At 35.5% G+C, this 18,808-nt stretch overlaps 2 protein-coding genes across 8 annotated transcripts; one reads left to right on the top strand and one right to left on the bottom strand.

The window, feature by feature from the left end:
- The first annotated feature begins 271 nt into the window (after window positions 1-271).
- Window positions 272-4,108, top strand: LOC114296789 (seed maturation-like protein). The gene is made up of 5 exons (XM_028241116.2): window positions 272-889; window positions 1,013-1,280; window positions 3,233-3,331; window positions 3,408-3,622; window positions 3,858-4,108. The coding sequence occupies exons 1-5, from the start codon at window positions 456-458 to the stop codon at window positions 3,931-3,933; spliced, it is 1,092 nt and encodes a 363-aa protein (XP_028096917.1). The 5' UTR covers window positions 272-455; the 3' UTR covers window positions 3,934-4,108.
- A 956-nt stretch (window positions 4,109-5,064) lies between these two features.
- On the bottom strand, window positions 5,065-17,290 carry LOC114296788 (paired amphipathic helix protein Sin3-like 2). 7 transcript variants are annotated; one of them, XM_028241113.2, is made up of 24 exons: window positions 16,988-17,290; window positions 16,780-16,855; window positions 15,686-15,973; window positions 15,410-15,593; window positions 15,231-15,329; window positions 14,965-15,141; window positions 14,563-14,860; window positions 13,802-13,938; window positions 12,657-12,732; window positions 12,543-12,572; window positions 11,655-11,854; window positions 11,413-11,567; window positions 10,908-11,035; window positions 10,519-10,773; window positions 8,971-9,612; window positions 8,618-8,709; window positions 7,835-8,458; window positions 7,620-7,720; window positions 7,398-7,536; window positions 7,169-7,321; window positions 6,912-7,075; window positions 6,385-6,496; window positions 5,573-5,697; window positions 5,065-5,456 (listed from the first exon to the last, which is right to left on the bottom strand). In XM_028241113.2, exons 2-23 carry the CDS (start codon window positions 16,851-16,853, stop codon window positions 5,575-5,577), a joined length of 4,251 nt encoding a protein of 1,416 aa, XP_028096914.2. In that variant the 5' UTR covers window positions 16,854-16,855; window positions 16,988-17,290; the 3' UTR covers window positions 5,065-5,456; window positions 5,573-5,574. The 7 variants fall into 7 exon arrangements, with proteins under 7 accessions (XP_028096914.2, XP_082723700.1, XP_082723698.1 ...); XM_082867574.1 differs by having other exon boundaries at window positions 7,629-7,720; XM_082867572.1 differs by having other exon boundaries at window positions 11,655-11,851.
- Between the last annotated feature and the right edge of the window lie 1,518 nt (window positions 17,291-18,808).

Here is an 18,808-nt window from a genome sequence, read left to right as displayed (position 1 = left end):
TTATAATTGAAGAGTTAATATGCACTATATAAAAGATTAAAGTGATTCTTATTAAGGTCAAGTTTGGTATACACAAAATAATTCATTTTTTTATTTTTTTATTTTTTTTATCATATCACCTCTCTATTTTTTTGCACATGTTTTCGTAAGAAGACAAAAAATACATTTATTTAGGTTATCCCAAACAACCCTTAATCGTTGTAGGGTATTAGTGTAATTAACTTAAAAAACAAATTGTTTAAAAATAGTAATAATGATAATATTTAAAAAAATAAATAAATAAAAAGAGAGAGCAATCAAAGAAAAAATTGGTGGGCTGGGAGAGAGGGTAAGAAAGAATCGAAGAAGACGTGAGAGAGCTCTCTTCACCGGAGAGACACAAACAAGACATACGACACACACACTTCAGAGAGAGAGAGAGAGAGACCTCCTCAAGCTAAGCTTCTTTCTTTTCTATGGCGGCCACAACTAGGGCCTTTTTGATCTCTCGCTTCATCGACCTCTCCCTCAAGCCCCTCCAACCACCCCCTCCTTCTCACCTCCTCATCCGCCCCCTTCTCCCCTCCTCCTCCTTCAAGAAACGCCGCCCCTCCTCCGCCTCCTGCTGCCTCGTCTCCGGCGTCGACGGCGGCGGAGTCTCCGACGACTTCGTCTCCACTCGAAAGTCCGGTTTCGATCGAGAATTCTCTGTTATCTCCAACATGCTCAAGAAGATCGAACCTCTCGACACTTCCGTTATCTCCAAGGGCGTTTCTGATTCCGCCAAGGATTCCATGAAGCAGACCATCTCCACCATGCTCGGTTTGCTTCCCTCCGATCAATTCTCCGTCACTGTTAGGGTTTCGAAACGCCCTCTCGATCGCCTCCTTATGTCTTCCATAATCACTGGGTAAAATCACTTGTACTACTTCATTATTCGATACATATACTGTCATCTCCGTAGATAAGGTATTCTTTATATTATATGTGCTTGAATTGTGGAGGAATTTACTTGATTGAGGTTTTGTTTTAGGTATACGCTTTGGAATGCAGAGTATCGGATTTCGTTGATGCGGAATTTTGGTATGTCGACCAGTAATTGGAAAAGGTCTGGTTTTCCAGGGGAAAGTGAAATTTCGGAGGTGAAGCGAGAGGAGAGTGAGGGTGGGGCTGGTCAGGTTGATGTGGATTGTTGCGTTGAAGATTTGGAGAGCGTTAATCTTCCAAGTCTTGGGGATTTGTCTCCCAAGGCTCTGAATTACATTCAGCAGTTAGAATCAGAGCTGTCTACGGCTAAGAAGGTGAGGTTTTTTTACTCTCTCTCTGTGCCTCATATTTGTGTATTGAATTTAGATTTCAAAAATTAACACGGTAGCTCATTAAGGATGATAGATGGAATTATAAAATCTTGAACAGAAACTTTGTGTAAATCTGAATACTTGTCGGTCAGATTTTGGAGAAGATACAAGTTTTGGTTTACTAGTTTTTTATGCACAGTTTAGAGTTACTAAATTTTGATGCAGCTCTATGTATGGCAGTTTATGCATATGTTCTTCAAATATAGAGGTATTTGCTTGCAAATTTATTTTCTTCACCAACTTATCATTGATGAGTAGCATTTAACTCATCCCAATTGAAGGCCCGCCATTTAGATTTTTTTTTTTTTGTCTTTTTAAACTTCGTTTTGGAATTTATCAGTTAAAAAAAAAAAAAAAAAAAAAAAAAAAAACTAGGAGCATGTGTTGTTTGGATTACATAGAAGTGAGTGTTTTATACTACTATCTTGCTGGCATTTATTTGGCTGTACTTGCATCAGTAGATTTTGATGAAGCAATTGAGGGAGGGAGCAGATAATGAAATGGACTAGTCATCAGAATATTGATGCTCCTTGGCTGTTTGCAGAAGAACCTTTATAATCTAAGCTGATTGATGACATGATTGAATGTGGGGATGCCACTCCAGAAAAACCTTTCTGGTTATTGACTAAAATGAAAGTTGTTGCAAGACAATTGAAATTAGAAGTCACATTTTAGATTGGCATTCAAATGAATAGTTGGTCCCTGCTTTTCTTGGACTTGTAATTATCATCCAGGAATACTGAGCATAAATTTTAAGTTACATTTCAGTAGCCTAGCTATTATAACAGTCTCAACATAGGAATGCTGAGTCATTGACAAAAAAATATCTTTCCTCTAAAATTTAGAGAAACACATATTGTGAACTTGTAGAAAAACTAATCAGACTGGCTGCTAATTCAAGTGGAAGCTAAAAAGCAATTATTTTTATCTTAGGAATGGGATCTTTGAAATTTTATAAATGTCTTTGTAATTTTGCCAATATTTTATTTCAAAAAGTATTTTTAGGTCAAGGAAAATGAAATGAAAACTACTCATTTTTCTCCCAATTGAAACATTTTCTCTTGGTATGTTCTGTAGTTGACTATGTTAAAAGTGATGAATATAGCTCACGGTGCATATTTATAACTTATTGTTCATGTAACAGTTGCTTGGTGTGTTGTCCACTAATCAGACTACTGTTTCTAAGAGTAACATGAGAATGACTACAATTATTACTTGTTTACTGCCAAAGCCAGCTTTCTTGAGCAGCGGTCCTACATTTGTGCGTAAGAAGTTGAACTTATGTGAAGTCTGATTAACAGATAGATCTTTATTTACATGTAAAAGAAGCCTATTCGTTGAAAAAAAATGTCATCACATAGGGCACAACCGTGTACAATGGTGTATACAAAAAAAAAAAAAAAAAGAAAGAAAGAGACTAGTAATGTTCCTTTTAAAGCACAACATAAATCTCTCTACACCCTCAAAAGCTCTAATGTTCCTCTTGTGGCCTTCCCTACACCAAGATTGGAACAGCTCCTTAACCGACTCAAAAGTTTATATGCTTTTAAATTGTTTCCTTCTTTTAAAGATGGACTGTTGTAAATCGGTGTTATCATGATCATCATACTTCTGTATATGTTGGTGTTTCACATTTGTCATCTCTTATGATCTGATTTTTGAAAGGAAGTACCTGAAAGTTATCCACTTTTAAGATGATTTGCGTATTTTGTTACAGAAAAATGGTTGAGATCACTAAAAGTGGTGCTCTAATGGCACCACTAATGATGTGGCAGTGGGCCCCGCCCACTGCCCATGCTTTGTTTTTTTTTGTTTTTTTGTTTTGGCATTCCCAATGCATTAGTGCTATTAGTGGTCTTTTTTTTAGTGGTATGAATCATTGTTGTTTGCTACAGGAACTGGATGCCAGGAAGCAGGAAAATATGCAAATGGAATATATTAGAGAAAGTAACAATGATCTGTTGGAGTATTTACGGTCCTTGGAATCTGATATGGTAATCACCTAGTTAGTTATCATGTAAAGTAGTGCCTCTGTTGGGATTCCTTACCAACTGTAACTTGTTTCAACAGGTGACTGAACTATCTCGACCATCATCTTTAGAGGTTGAGGAAATTATTCACCAACTTGTTCAAAACACATTGAGGAAATTCTTTAAAGATGAATCTAGCGTTGATTTTATGGGAGATTTAGCCCTACGGAGTACGGAGAACTTACAAAACGGTGATGATGAATGTTTCGATACCATAGGCACTTCAAGGGATTACCTAGCAAAGCTTCTTTTCTGGTTAGTATATTTAGTCTTTAATGCTCTCTTGCTTTATTTCATTTTCATTTCGAGATTGTGAATTGGATGAATTTTGAAGCAACCAACAAGCTAAAGTCACATCTCACACAAAATTATAAACAAGTTATTTTGTCATTCTGCAACTAGAATATACCCATCAATTTGTCTGATTATAAATATATATATATATAAACTCCTATGGAAATGTAAAATTAAGATGTGCATTTGATGACAGGTGTATGTTATTGGGGCATCACTTGAGAGGCTTGGAGAACAGATTGCATCTAAGTTGTGCTGTTGGTTTGTTGTAAGTGAAAAAAAGGGGAAAGAGAGGATGTATATTCTTTTTTTTTCTTTTTCTTTTTCTCTTTTTTTTTTGTTGTGGGTTAATTTTGTTTTCAGTTTTTCTGTTTCTCTTTGTTACTTTCGTTTTTTATCAAGAAAAAACCTTATATATGCAATGATCTCATTTGTTCTTCCTTTTCATTTTAGTAAATTCATGCGTCACTGAGCAGAATATAAACAGGGTTTGGTAATAAGACATGACAAACAGAGCATTGGACTTGCTTACATCACTGTCTCATATGTCAAAGCTCGCCTTATGTAATTAAATGTTTGTTTGTTCTCAAAAAAATAAAATAAAAATTTTACTTTTTATTAGATTCAAATAATTTTGGATCTTAATTCTTCCACTACTTAAAATGATTTTTGTAACAATTTAATTAGAACTGTATTTTCAGACATTTCCATTACCTGACGTATAAGAAGCCACTGGATTTTGCAACTAATTTTTTATTCTTTGTTTTTTTTTTGTTTTTTGTTTTGGTGCACGCACACACCACACGCAAATGACGAAACAAACATCCAGAAGTCATGTTTTACTCCATGGGAAGGAGCTACAAATCAGTCAAAGAAATAAGACTTGACATAGAGATTGACAAATTACATTTGTATTCAGATACTTAATAAAAAGTTTATCCACATTTAATCAATTACAACAGTCAAGCAGTCGAGGCTGTGTGAGGTACATGGCAGTGACCTCCAAATTCTAGCGGAATTTTTTTTTAAAACATTATAAAATTATTCTGGATTTTCAAAAACACTTTTTGTCATTTATAACTTTTCATTATTATCATTATTATTTTTTGGTATCTCAAAACACAAACCAAAACAAAAACTTTACAAACGATACCAAATAAACTTCTTCTACTCCATAAAATTATGACTACCCAAAACTTACATTACTTTTAAAGTTGCACTTGCAGAATGATAATAATCTCTTCTTTTTTTTCCCTTTATTTCTTCTGGCTGTGTATAATTGAAAATGTGACTACTTTTGCTTGCTCTAAATTTCAATTATCGCAAAGCCTGAAACAGAAAGGGAAATTAAACACCAAGAAACCCCAACATTTTCAGGACAACACAGATTCAGGCTCTGTGGGTTTCAAATTTAAAAGCTTTTCTGTGCTATATATTCCTTTTCCCTATTTCAATCACTTTAAATTACATAAGCTTAGCAAAAGTTTAACTACTGGAGAACTCGGTACCACCATTAGGCACCACTCAAAAAACAAAAAAAAACAAAAAACAGCTACAAATGAAACAAAGCAGTACATACCAGTAAAACACAAAAACTCTACAGTAACATCATGGATTCAACCTATCTACAGAACAATGAGCTCAAATGCATAGTTGTGAGCTCCTGAGATTCACACGGTGGTGGTGTTCGCTGCCATTCCCTTTGTTGAGAGTCTTTATTTGGCTAATGGAGTGAATAACTGAATACGTGAAATGTGCTTCCATGACAAAAGCTTTACAGGTCGTCTTCTAATGACTGTGAAGACAATAAATACACGAGAAAACATGTGAAAATGGTGTTTTTACTTCGTTTTATATGCTGTGATAATTCAATTTCGATTGATAAACTTAAATAAGTAGAACCCTATTTACCTTCAAGAAACAAATTCGTCAAAGCGCCGTACTCTTTCCTTATTAAGGCATGACACTTTGTCACCTGACATTCTTTGCTTTTTCACACGAAAGAAGTAGTCTTCTGTATCTAAAACATACGAGATCTGGCACATAAAACTATAATAATCAGAGAGAGGAGAAAATTACATGTGAGAAAAACAAAGAAAGATTCAGAACAGAACACAAACATGGGCGCACATGCAAGGACTTATTTCAGAAATATATAGAAGTACCCCTACAACCTAATGTCAGTTTTAAGGTCACCCATTACAACAACAAAAAAAAAAAAAAAAAAAAAAAAAATTTGACAAGTCACCCAATCCAACTTCCCGGCCTCTTTTCCTTTCCACATTCTTTACTTTGAAGTGTTTTTTAATTTTTTTTTTTTTTCCTTTTTCTCCTTTACCTAAGAGGGTGATTCCCAAGGAACTGTAGGCCAAACTCCTAAATTCTTCCTTCTCTTCTCTTCCCTTCTTTTTCTCTTTAATTACAATTCACAGCCTCTTAACAGCCCTTATTTTCATCCCTTGAAGGCCTAACCCAATCCACCGAGCTCAAATCAACCATACTGTAGTTGCTGTCCAAAATTCTGCTAAATCTTAGTTTCTTATTGCTAGAGAGAGAGAGAGAGATTGCTAATGAGATGATATAGCAAAACAGAAAAAAGATGTCATACAACCGATATTAAGCAGTTGACATTAGCTTTTCCCACGTCAATCTACAACCAAACAACCAATTGCAGCCAGATAATTGTAGTGTGTCAATGTACAAGAATAGTTACAGTGAAATACCTTTGATGAGGTACAAGTCATCTTACACTCCAAACCATTGACCACACGAATGCATTCTATGGCCTTGCATAAGGAAACAGATTCATCAAGGTCCGCATACTTGCGTTTATTTCTGCAAATTCACCCATATATACATATTTAATTAGTAAATCATACATTGATTCTAATTATTCTTGTAATATCCCAGTTCTAAGTGAAGCTCTTCCTAGGCATCTCAGTCGAAGATCATTCCATAACAAAATACAATTTGCTTTATAAAGACATGCCATTGAAATCACATAACAAAACAATTGTAAAGACCATACACTTCTAATCCAAGAATATCAATTTTCTTATAGATTGAAACAAATTTCAGAACCAAAAGAACAGAAATCAATAGACATAACCACATGACTCTGATTTTGGCAATGTGGTGGCGGGTCCAACAAAACTCAGCATATGCCATGGACCCTGTGAAGGTGCTTGAGAGTTGAGACCAAATACATCTTCGCAATAATGAACTTCGTAAATTTGAAAAAAGAAAATACCTCTGCAAAAAAATGCCAGATGGCTCCTTTTTGCTAGAAACAACTGGCAGAAAATCGTTGTGCAGATAATTCGCAAAATTAGGGTCCACAGAAACTGCAACCATGTCAGACTTGTCATTCCCATCATCCATTAGCTGAATGGACAAACGGGATGGGCCAGAAGACTGCAATAAGTATAGAAGGTAACTCAAACATCCAGATACGACAATAGAACACTCCCAATAATAAGAAAGAGAACAAAAAAGCAAGTGGCTTACACATTCAAATCGATATATATTCTCTTCATGTAGGATGACATGCACATTGTCATAATAAACCGAATCAACATAGTTCTCAAGCGTCCGAGATTTTTCATACTCATATAGTTGGAGGAGTTTATTGTCAGTCTCATCACCAGCAACAGTTTGAAGCTACAACAAAAACAACAAATTAGAACCTTCGAAAAGGATCCATGAAAGGACAAAATAGGGCTCATTGGGACATTACCTGTTTCAGTAGCTTATATATCAACTTGTCCAACGTAAATAGCACATAAGACTGATTTCCAAGAATAGCCCGACAGTCATCCTCAAACTTTGCATTGTCAGCTGATCCATCAAGCAAATTATATAGGGCACTCATAAATCTGCACGGCACATGCTGTGAATAAATAAAATGAATCAAGAAATTATAAATTGATTAAAAAACAAACGTGCCATGTCGAACCACCTGCCATACAGATTAGGGGGGTTAGCATCCTTTGCTGTTCTCCATTTCGTTTCAGCAAGTGTTGAGTTCAGTTTTGCTGATTGTAATCTTTCATACAGTATCTAGACGAATAGAAAAAGTATATCATAATTATTAAGAAAAAAAATTAGATTGAAGACCACCACAACCCAAGTTAGAAAACGAAAATGAAAAGAAGGAAAGAACAATATCCTTACTTGAAGCAGCCTAAAAAGCACATAGAAATTATCATTTCCATAAAACACCCGAGAATCTTTCTTTTCATGATGATGTAAAGCTGAAGCAACATGCTTGGCAAAAGGCTTCACCGTACGAAGAAAATTCTCCGACAGTGGTGGAGCTATGCCACTTCCAATAAAGTGTGCATCAGGTACTCCCTCAGCCTCACCCTCACTCTCAACTTTACCATCAATCTCATCTTGTTCTCCATCTTCATCCTCTTCTTGCTCTTCTCGAGAGCACTCGTCGGCTGCAGACTCGCTGCCTGAAACATCTTCACCCTCAGAAACATTTTCGCTGTCCTCATCATCAGCATCTACATCATTTTCTCCTCCAGCATCCTGACAGCACATCTCTTCCCCATTCCCAGCTTGGTACTGCGTACTTTCAGCACGATCCTTCGTTTTAGGCATTGCCTGTGAACCACCATCTCCATAGACAACAAAGTTATCCTCTTCAAAATCACCACCATTAGGTGATAGCTCACCTTCTTCTTTCTCAATTTTGGAGGGCTCAGCAGATTCCTTATGATATCTGTTAACTATAGTACCCTCTGGGATGGCTCCATTTTCCAGAGGAACTGGCCTCAACACATTACCACCCTAAAGAAGAAAATATATATATATATATTAACATTTTAATATAGAATAACCAAGACCAGAACCAGGGGAAACATCCACAAAATCTCAAAACCAAAGGATATATGCTTAAGCCAATGCAAGTACGATCTTCAACTCATTCACAACGGCAAACACACATACCTCTAACGAAGGTACATCATCGATCTTAGGCTTGGCTTCATTATTATTTTCAACAGCAGCATGACAAGAGGCAGGAGGAGTTGCAGCATGCCCTTGAAATTATATATATAAAAAAAAATTAAAAAAACTCAGCATTGCAAAATGATTTAAAAGTCCACATGAGAGAAAGAGAGGGAGAGGGTGAAAGAGACAGAAAGGAGGAATCTAAATATAAACTGGTCAACACTGATCAAAACTAGAAACCGGGAAGGATAAGTCATGTTAGAATGAATTAAATATTTAGAACGGATGTCAATTAAACACCGTGGATCATGAAAGAATATAAATCATGCTACCATAATGCCAAAACAAACCTGATGTCACTGTCGTGCTGATTCGCCCATGAATGTTATCAGCTCCAATAGCAATTGCTGCACTGGTACTGGTTAGTTGTTCACTGGAACCCTCTGTTACATCAAATCCAGGCACCGTAACCACAACAGCCGTAACCTTCTGCTCTTTCTCAATATGATTACTATCATCTTTAGCCGAAGTATCCCCATTTGACACACTAATCTTGCTAGATTTTGCTTGCTCTGCTGAAGTGCCTTCATCGCCATTGCTGGCAGGTTTCAATTGTTTCGAATTCAAGATATCAGCATCAAGACTACCATCACCTTCTCCAATGCTAGCTTTAGCATTTTTCCCAGCTTGATGTCTAGCCTTTCCAACATCTTCGTTATCCTCTGAACTGTGAGGCCGAGTAGGAATACCCAGCATTGGCTCCAAGAAGTTAGTCCAAAGCCTCATAACTTTATTCAATTGTTCTTTTGTTGTGCAAACCTCTTCACAAGAATATTTAATAAGCTTATACAAATCTTCATGAATATCAGTATCAGAGTATTCAAATTCAAGATTTGGAATTATAAGATGTCTGCTTCCAGCAGCTACAGCCAGAACCACATCATCCACTTTTTGTGTTTTCTCCTTAATTTCTTTTATCTCGGCCACCAAGGCTGTTCATTAGAAGAACATAAATGATCCATAAGAACAAAAAGCAGATGTAACATAAACAAAAGATCATATGAAGATAAACCTTGTACATCTCAAAAATTATCTTCATTAAAATGTAAACAGCCAAACCCTCATAAACTTGCATTAACCATTCCATCATCCATATTTAAGTAAGATGTAATTGTGGATAAAAAATGAGAACATCAATGAACCATAAAATAATAAACTTATGCTTCTGCAACTAATATAAACATGACATTAACTATTAAAAAAAAATTGTAAATGCTAAGAAACATGACGTGTAAACAATCCATTACAAAATCAGTACTAAGAAAACATTAGGTAATATAAGAACTTTGAAATCTCTAAATGTATAATATCCATTATTTCCAAATCAGACACTTTTTTTTTATCAGCAACAAATCAAACATGTGTATGAAATATAAAATGATGCTATCATTTGGATACCAAGCAAAACTGGTTAACAATGTCTGCCAATTTATATTAGGTATGAGTGAATGCATATCTTTGCAGTCTACCCAATTGCAACAAAGTGGTGCAAATATGCAATATCCCTTCGAAATTGGAAATAGTAGTGAACAACAGTTAAAAATTAAAAATTGTGCCAATTACAGTGGTGGTAGGTTGACGGCAGTGCCAAATTTCACACAAGCACTGGAAAAAGAATGCAGCAAAGATAGATGTGATGGTGGCAAGAATGCCAGTGTTAGATCAAAAAGCATCAAAGATGACAGTAGCTGTAGATCTTAGATGATTTTGATAATATCATCATCTGTGATGTTAGATCAAAAAGCATCACAGCTGTAGATGTTAGTTTAATATCAAAAAGCATCAAAATCATCTAGCATCTACAGCTACTATCATCTTCATATTGAACTTCAACTTACATTTTGTGCCCAAGTTCTTTGAATCCTGTTGCTTGAAATAGAAGCTCCGATGATCAAGAGACTTGTAGTGGTTCTTAGCATATATTTCAGCCCAAACCTTGTTGAAATCAGAACGGCACTTCGTCCACTCCTCTTGTTTCTGCTTGAGGCGAGTTAATATAACAGGCAATGCAACAGATGGGTTCTTTCGTAGCATGTCCATCACATCCAGGCCATGATCACCATACAAACGTTCAATGCACCTTAAGTTGAGAGCTACATGAAATGAAAGAAAACCAACATAGGCAGAAAATAAAGGACCATTGTATATTTCTTGTAAATAAAAATAAAACAAACAAGGTGTGACAGCAATTTTTAAACACATGCCCGGAGATAATACAACTATAAACCTGTAAATTGGTCTTCAATATGGGCTGGACTTTCCAGACTAATCGTATTATCATTAATGCAGTTCAACAATTCCTCCACTCGCTTAGCAGTTGAACTCACAGACTCCAACAACATGTCTAGCTCAAACCTGAAAGTGTCAAATGACAATTCCATCGTAACTTATCAAAGCAAAAAAAGGCAAAATTGTAGTAACAAAGTTACATCATTAAGCAAGTCAATTTAACAAAGCCTAGACCAATATAATAAGAGAACTTCCATCTATAACAGAAACATACAAATCATTCAAGCCATTACACTAAAACAAGATACTTTAAAAAAATAAAAAATTCAATTCTGCGAATGCGAGAACATGATTTTGCCTCTCTCTTTCCATACATAAATAAGTAGTTGAAAAGTGATGAATATAAATTGATAAATAATAATTAAAAAGAAAAACATTAGCTAACTAATGCAAGAGAATGAGAGAAGGGGTACTTCTAACAAAATATTGGAGAGATTATTTACCTATCATCCTCGCATCTAAACAGGCTTTCTTCATACTGGTTTCTGCGCATGTGTTTAAAAGAGTAATCCTCACTGCCCGAAGTTACAGATACCCAATGGTCATTAAACACTTGAGCACCAAGCTCTGATCTCTGACTTGCTGAAGGTATCGGATACTGCATAGTGTCAAGCACAAATTCCCAATCAAGACCAAAATTATTGATATCCACACAAACAAAAGGAAAAGAAAAAAAAAAACATACATCCTCAGGCAGAAGGCGATAGCTAGGAGTACACCGTTGACAATTCGAAAGGTCAAGTTCTTGAATGGATTTTCCCATGTACTTCTCCTTGTATCTCTCCTTTTCTCTTGCTCCATCAATTTCACGCTTGTGCTCCCTATCTTTGTCCTCTGCCTTCACAGATTTGGATACAGGCCCTTCAACACTCCACAAAGATTCTGCTATTAACAGGAAAACTACGTCAATTTTTTTGAAACACAGAAAAATGCAAAATATCCAGCAGTTTGTTCAACTTGCTTAAACCATGCAGTCAAAAAGTTAAAAAAAATAAATAGTTCTACTCCTCCATTCAGTTATAAATTATGAAACAAATGCTGCACTTTAGAATGGCAAGTTTGACGAGCAACTGGAGGAAAAAAAAAAAAAATGTTACTACTATCAGTATGTTTGGTTTGAGTTTTCTGGATTAAGTTTTTTGAAAATTGAGTTTTTTGGTTTTCGAACTCTTTTGTTTTTAGTGAATATTTTTTAAATTTTAAACATTTTTTTTTACTTTTTTAGATGCACCTTAGATGTATCTAAAAAGTAAAAAAATTGTGAAAAAATAATTTAAAAAATTAATAAATACATAGAAATACAAAAAATGTACTGAATTCTTGTATTTTTTTTTTGTATTTTTTGTATTTAGTGAATTTTTAAAACATTTTTTTTTATAATTTTTTTACTTTTTAGGTGTATTTATGTTAGGTGTATCTAAAAGGTAAAAAAATTGCTTAAAATATTTAAAAAATTCAGTAAAAACAAAAAAACACGAAAAATAAGAAAATAGAATTTTCTGAAAAGTGTTTTCTGAAAAATGAAAACAAGCAAGCTGAATATTATTATGAAGAAAAAGGTAATGTCACATACTTTTATTCATAACACCAGCAAGGAATCCATCTGCAAATGAGGCCTTAATTAGAAACAACCTTAATATATCCAGAACAAACAAGTTAAGCAACCATAAAATTTCAAAAGATATACCCATATTCTCACTGCGCTCCAAAAATTCATTGAACCCATTCATCAGATCAGGATATTTTCCAAGCAGATCAGACACCTGAAACGGGCAAAGTTTCAGAATAACCTAATTCCACCAAATACGACCCACAAAAAAACAAAAAACTTGCAAACAATTTCAAAAGCAAGTAAAAGGTAATAACGAAAATCTATTGTTGAATAATATTACTTAAAAAGGAAGCATCGGTGGATGCAGGGTGGCAAGCAGGGCCCATACCCCCCACCCCAAGATTTAGAAATTCCAATATGTACTTATAGTGCTTCTAACTGAGGATCTTTAAAATAAGTAAGTTGGAGCCCTAAAAGCTTTTGTTGATCAATGGTACCCCTGGAAGAGTTAACAATAAATTGGTCCACTCTAATATAGCATTCTTTATTGTCTCATTGCATATAGAGACTCCGACTCCCTCATTTTATTTATTTATTTATTTATTTTTGTTGATAAATCTCCGACTTCCTCATTGCCCCTTGTCTTAATTTTTAAACCCATTTTACATCATCATTTACTCCTCATTTAATATCAAATTAAATAAAGACATTTTCGGATATCTCCAAAATTCGATTTACTTCTTCATATGTGGGACACATCTCATGTTTTCCAAATCTAAAACAGGACTAGTGAAAGTTTATTTGATTTACCTACAATATAGGATTACATCTTGATTAGTTAGTGACCTGTGCTACCTATTTGATGTTGTGAAATTAATTCTCTGGGCTTATTATCAAGTAAACTAGTTCATAATATTTATTTAATCATAAAAGTTGTTGTAATCAAAATTAATTTTTCTAACCTGCTAACATTTTATTCTAATAAGAAATAATCAGTATTCAAAACAAAATATTTCAAATAAATCCACCCTAATTTTGTAAACCAAACAAAAATTGTAAACCAAATTTAATATTTTCTTTCATATATTAAAAACACTTATAGTATTTGGACAACTAATTTTTTGATAAAAATTTACAACTGAACACCATATGAAATCAATAGTGCAAATTTAATAAGGGTTGTTAACCCAAGTTATTGTTTGCAAATGGAACAGTTAGTAGTTCTATAGATGCAAAAGAATAAAATCGCCACCGGGATAGATAGCAAGGATCTCACATACCAAACTTTGTAAATCTTTTTTTGTGATTATTTCTGTGCTGTAAATATGAAGACACTTCAAGAATGCCTGGTAATCATCTGAACTACGCAACCTCTCCTTCACTTTCTCACAGAAAATGAACTCTTGCTTGTACATGCCTGGAATGATATTGAGCAAACCACAAATAAAATTAGTTAAGAAATAAGCGTATAGCAAGCTTATTCAACATGTGGCAGCAATCCAACTGAATACCATAAGAGACAAACTGACATTTTTGAACTTCAAAGCAGTGAGATAAAATGAAGCATATGCATATTCTCCAAAGAAATCAAACAATAAGCAACAAGGGGAGATCAGAGTTCAGGAAAAGGGGAAATGAGAGAAGAGTAGAGGCGTAGACAGATGGTAGTCTTCTGTGGAAACCAGGGGAACAGCCTCAGCAAGGCATATGCAATACAGTAAGAGTGAACCTTCATTAAAACATGGAATCAAGATCGAAAAACAGTGGAATGGAAATCCCATCAGTGCAGTCATTTTCCAACCTCCAACATATATTCCTCCAAAAACCAATAATAAATAATAATAAATTCCACAACATTTGAAAAGATTTAGCACAGATATATGTCACTTCAAAGCTGACTTCCCAATGGCAACAGAACATAATAAATCACAACTGCTTCTACATCAAGAATGCTAGAATCACAAACAAAAAGACTAAAAGGAAAAACCAATATCATTTTCGGAAGGCATCTTTATAATCATAAGTGGCATCATCAACTTACTTCTCAAGGCTTCTTTATCATCATAAGAGGCTAAAACAGGATTCACTCCAAAGTCTTCAACCTTCCGGGCAGATTTCCTTTTGTCATGAAACCGTTGCAAGTTGAAGTCCCTATTGCTATCATGCTCAGGTTCTCGGTAATCCAGATCACGATTTCGTCTCTCCCTGTTCTCCTTTTCAGCACGCTTCCTCTGATCCCTTTGCATTTTCATCATTGTTTTATCATCATCCATGTCATTGTGCTCAACACTTAGATCACGATCTGTTTGGGGATTAATAATTTTGTCCCTCCGGTGCTGCTGAAATAAATAGAAGGTTTATCTTGTCATTATGAAAAATTTGTAAACAAACACGGGGGAAGAAGAAAGAAATAAACCAAGAAAGGAAGGAAACAATAATATACCTTGTCCATGGGTGCCTGCCGTGGTATGATCATAGCAGAACTCCGCTCATCAAAACGATGAAAAGAATGTCGTCCAAATGGAACATGTTGTGCTGATGCTGCAGCAGCTGAAGCATCCGGTAAAAACCTTGTGAACTCGTCAAGCAAATCTGGGTGGTCTGTAAAAAGTGCGGCAACCTGCAAAGCAAGAGAATACAATCTGTAAAACCATCAAAATCAGTAGACGTGATATAAATAACCACACCAACAACCAATAACAGTTTCACCTCATGGTAGACCTCAGTAATGCCCTTGTGCTCCTTTCTATACATATTCAAGATATCTAGAAACGATTTATATACATGATCATCATTTTGGAAACGTTTCTGTAGAGAGAAAGTCCATTAATCAGACCCCATAAATTAAAATCAGTGGCTCAACATAAACAATTCAAAAAGAGTTTCACCTTTATCTTGTTTACAAAACTTATAGCTTCTTCAAACTCAACAGTTCTCTTTGGCGGGGTCTCTTCCTCATCAATGAGGGTAATCTCATAACCCTTTGGCAAGAATGTGTTAAAGCCAAGGATTAGATTGTTGTGCCCTTTGAATAATTCTTTCACCCTCGCTATGACACCAGTAGTATCAATTCTACAAGAAACAACCTCATGAAATGAATTTGATGAGATATTTAACGCTGACCCATTTGCCACGTGATAAACCTACATGGAGAAAGCATGTACCTTTGGGCCTTAAAATCTTTCATGACATCAAGGAACATGTCATATTTTTCCCTTTGATCTTGAAACATGTCTTTAACTTCCTTGAGGTAGGTTAAGGCATCGTTGGTTGTTAATTTCTGTGTAGCTCCTCCTCCTCCTCCTCCTCCTCCTCCTCCCCCTCCCCCTCCCCCTGACCCTGCCCCTCCCCCTCCCACTCCTCCTCCTCCTCCTCCTCCACCACCACCACCACCACCACCACCTCCTCCTCCACCACCACCACCTCCTCCTGGGATCTGGGACTGCCCATAGCTTCATCACAAGAAAAATATTGTATTTAAAATATTTTAAAAAATAGCAAATAATAATACCAGTAAACCGAAACGAGATCCATAAAACAGTTGATGCGCACTATGTACACAAGGTTTTTTTATTTTATTTTTTTTCTAATCACTTTGGCCATGCCTTTTCAGAAATAGTTACATACTGTTATCTCAATTTCTGCTAAGCTAATCTTCAAACAGAGAAGATAGCTTTTTCATTATCTAAATCTAAAAACAAATAAAATAAAAATGTCTGCTCTGTATGGATATGTGTAACTATTTGCTCCATTGAGGTTTTTTTTAATTATTTTATTTATTTTTGTTTTGTTTCTTTTTTTTCTTTTTTTTAAGAAACCAGTCAATGAAATGCATAGAGATAATAAATTTCCGTTCCAGTTCTTTCCCAAAGTTGAATTGCCAACTAAATGGCCATATAACCTAATCCGATTACAGAGATAATCTCGCCCAGATTACTGATCACAAAAATTTTCCTACTGAAGCCAGTGAGTAAAACAAACAAGCCCAAAACAGAAATTCAGGAAAATTCCATTATAACTCATCATCAAACCTAACATCATGTAACAGCAAAAATGCACCTATCAAAAAGGAAAAAGATCAATCATACAGCAAATCCATCGCGAAACAAGCCAGAACATCAATTTTTCTAAGCAAAATCCACTTGCATGATACAAAATCAACCAAAAGCAAACCAAAAAATTTCTCGAGAATCAATCAATTGAACAAAAGAGGTACATACAATGAATAACTACATATAGAAATAGAGATAGAGCTTACGATTCCCCACGTGAAGAACCAAACGGCCGCTTAAATTGTGAGTTTACATGAACATCATCTCGTAATCGCTTCATCTCTGCACAACAACGACAACAACAACAACAAACACAAAGCAACATCTTTTTCATGGATTACACACAAAAAATAACAAAATACGAAAAAAATAAAATCAAAACTCATTTCCAATCACAAGTCGTGGAAAACTCACCACTTGAGTTCGCCCAGTCCGAAGATTTTCTCGGGAAAAGAACAGAAACTAGTGAGCAGATCCACCGATAAACGACCTAGAAAAAAGCGAAATAGCGTTGAATTGTATCGATCAGCGTTTGATAGAGCGAATCGTTTTTCTTCTCCTTCTTCTCTTTTTCTTTGTGGTTTCTCTCTAACGTTTGGAAACAAGAAGTCGATGAACAAAAGAGGGTGAAAACGGGGGGAGAGGAGAGAGAAAAATATTTGTGTTGCCTTCCCTGCTCTTTAATTTACGTGACACTATATATTAGATGTGTTATCTGAGTCAATATTTTCAATTTTTCAATTTAAAATTAGTTAGGGTGGCCTTGCTTTATTAGGAACTGTTTGGAGTTAATTTCTCAGCCCAGTGTGAAACAAATTACATGAAGCCCAAAACTTCATGGGCCTAGTGAGAATTGGTTTGGATTTTGGTTTGGGAGTAGGAAAAGTTATTAGTTGGTTTAGGTAATGTCCTGTAGCACTCTATCCATATTGTGATTGATAGAGGAAATAAGGTTTATGATTTTGTATTGGGCGATGGGAGAAGATGAGAAGTATAGTGATTTGTGATTGGTCAGGATATAATTATGTGGTGTTTTTGGACCAACTAATAATTTTTCTTAAGATAGAGACTTTTTATGTGAATAAAACACAAAACCAACTATAATAAAACTCAATCCAAACAAATTTTTTTTTTTTTAACCATGAAAATCCACATTAAAAATTGGAGTTGGTAAATAGTAATTAGAGTCAATCTTCGTGTGATTGTGTTGAATATGTCAATCGTGATTGGTAACATCTACTGAAATGGTACGTGGCATTGACAAATAAAAAGTAAAAATTTATTATAATAGTATATGGTATTGACACATATAAAGTAAAAAATTATAAAAATTTATGCAAAGTCTAACAATAAGGGTTGTGTGTGAAGTCTAACAATAAGGGTTGTGTGTGTGTGTGTGTGTGTGTGTGTGTGTGTGTGTGTGTGTGTGTGTGTGTGTGTGTGTGTGTGTGTGTGTGTGTGTGTGTGTGTGTGTGTGAGAGAGAGAGAGAGAGAGAGAGAGAGAGAGAGAGAGAGAGAGAGTCTGTGTTTTTAACAACATTGAAGCAACAATTTGTAGTTGGTAACTAATAATTAGTGTGTGAGTGATTTTCCGATCACACTGCCAACTCAGTAATCAGCTGGAGAGAACTGGCAGAATAGATGACTCCTGGCTGACCTACAGCAGAAAGAGAAGATTCCGGCGGTGGTTCGTCCATCCGGGGGTACTCCGATGATCAAGTCAATATTTCTCTCAAAGATAATTAATAGTGCTAAACTCACTGTTCAGAATATAAATTGCGTACCTTAGACCCATCGAGGGTGCCTCTATTTTATAGTTAACTCAATCCCTGTCCTACTAGAAGCCTAGCTTCAATGGACTCTTACTTAGTGCTTATCCTGAACTCTCGAAGAGATAAAGATAAACTCCCTAAGAGTGTTATCTTTATCCATGCTAAAGTCCTTCCTTATTCTAGGACTCTTGTGCCTTATCCGCTTATCTCGGATTCTGATATCTTCGGAGATAACCTCGGCCTTGCCAAGATAACCTCGGCATCATGACCTGGACACGTGGCACCTCGGCTGACACGTCGACATCACCTTGGCCACGTGTTGGTACTCAGAAAATATATCCCCACAACTGCCCCCTAGGTTCTATTACCTCGGCATTCTGAGGTGATGGAACTTATATCGGTACTTCCTGCCAGTACATCGGCTTAAGCCGAGTTCATCACTATATGCCGACATGTCTTCTTA

The sequence above is a fragment of the Camellia sinensis genome, chromosome 4 (genome assembly GCF_055761805.1).
Source record: "Camellia sinensis isolate YWXY chromosome 4, ASM5576180v1, whole genome shotgun sequence".
Classification (NCBI taxonomy): domain Eukaryota; kingdom Viridiplantae; phylum Streptophyta; class Magnoliopsida; order Ericales; family Theaceae; genus Camellia; species Camellia sinensis.
The sequence above is the reverse complement of the archived record's forward strand: the minus strand, read 5'-3'. Positions and strand labels throughout refer to the sequence as shown.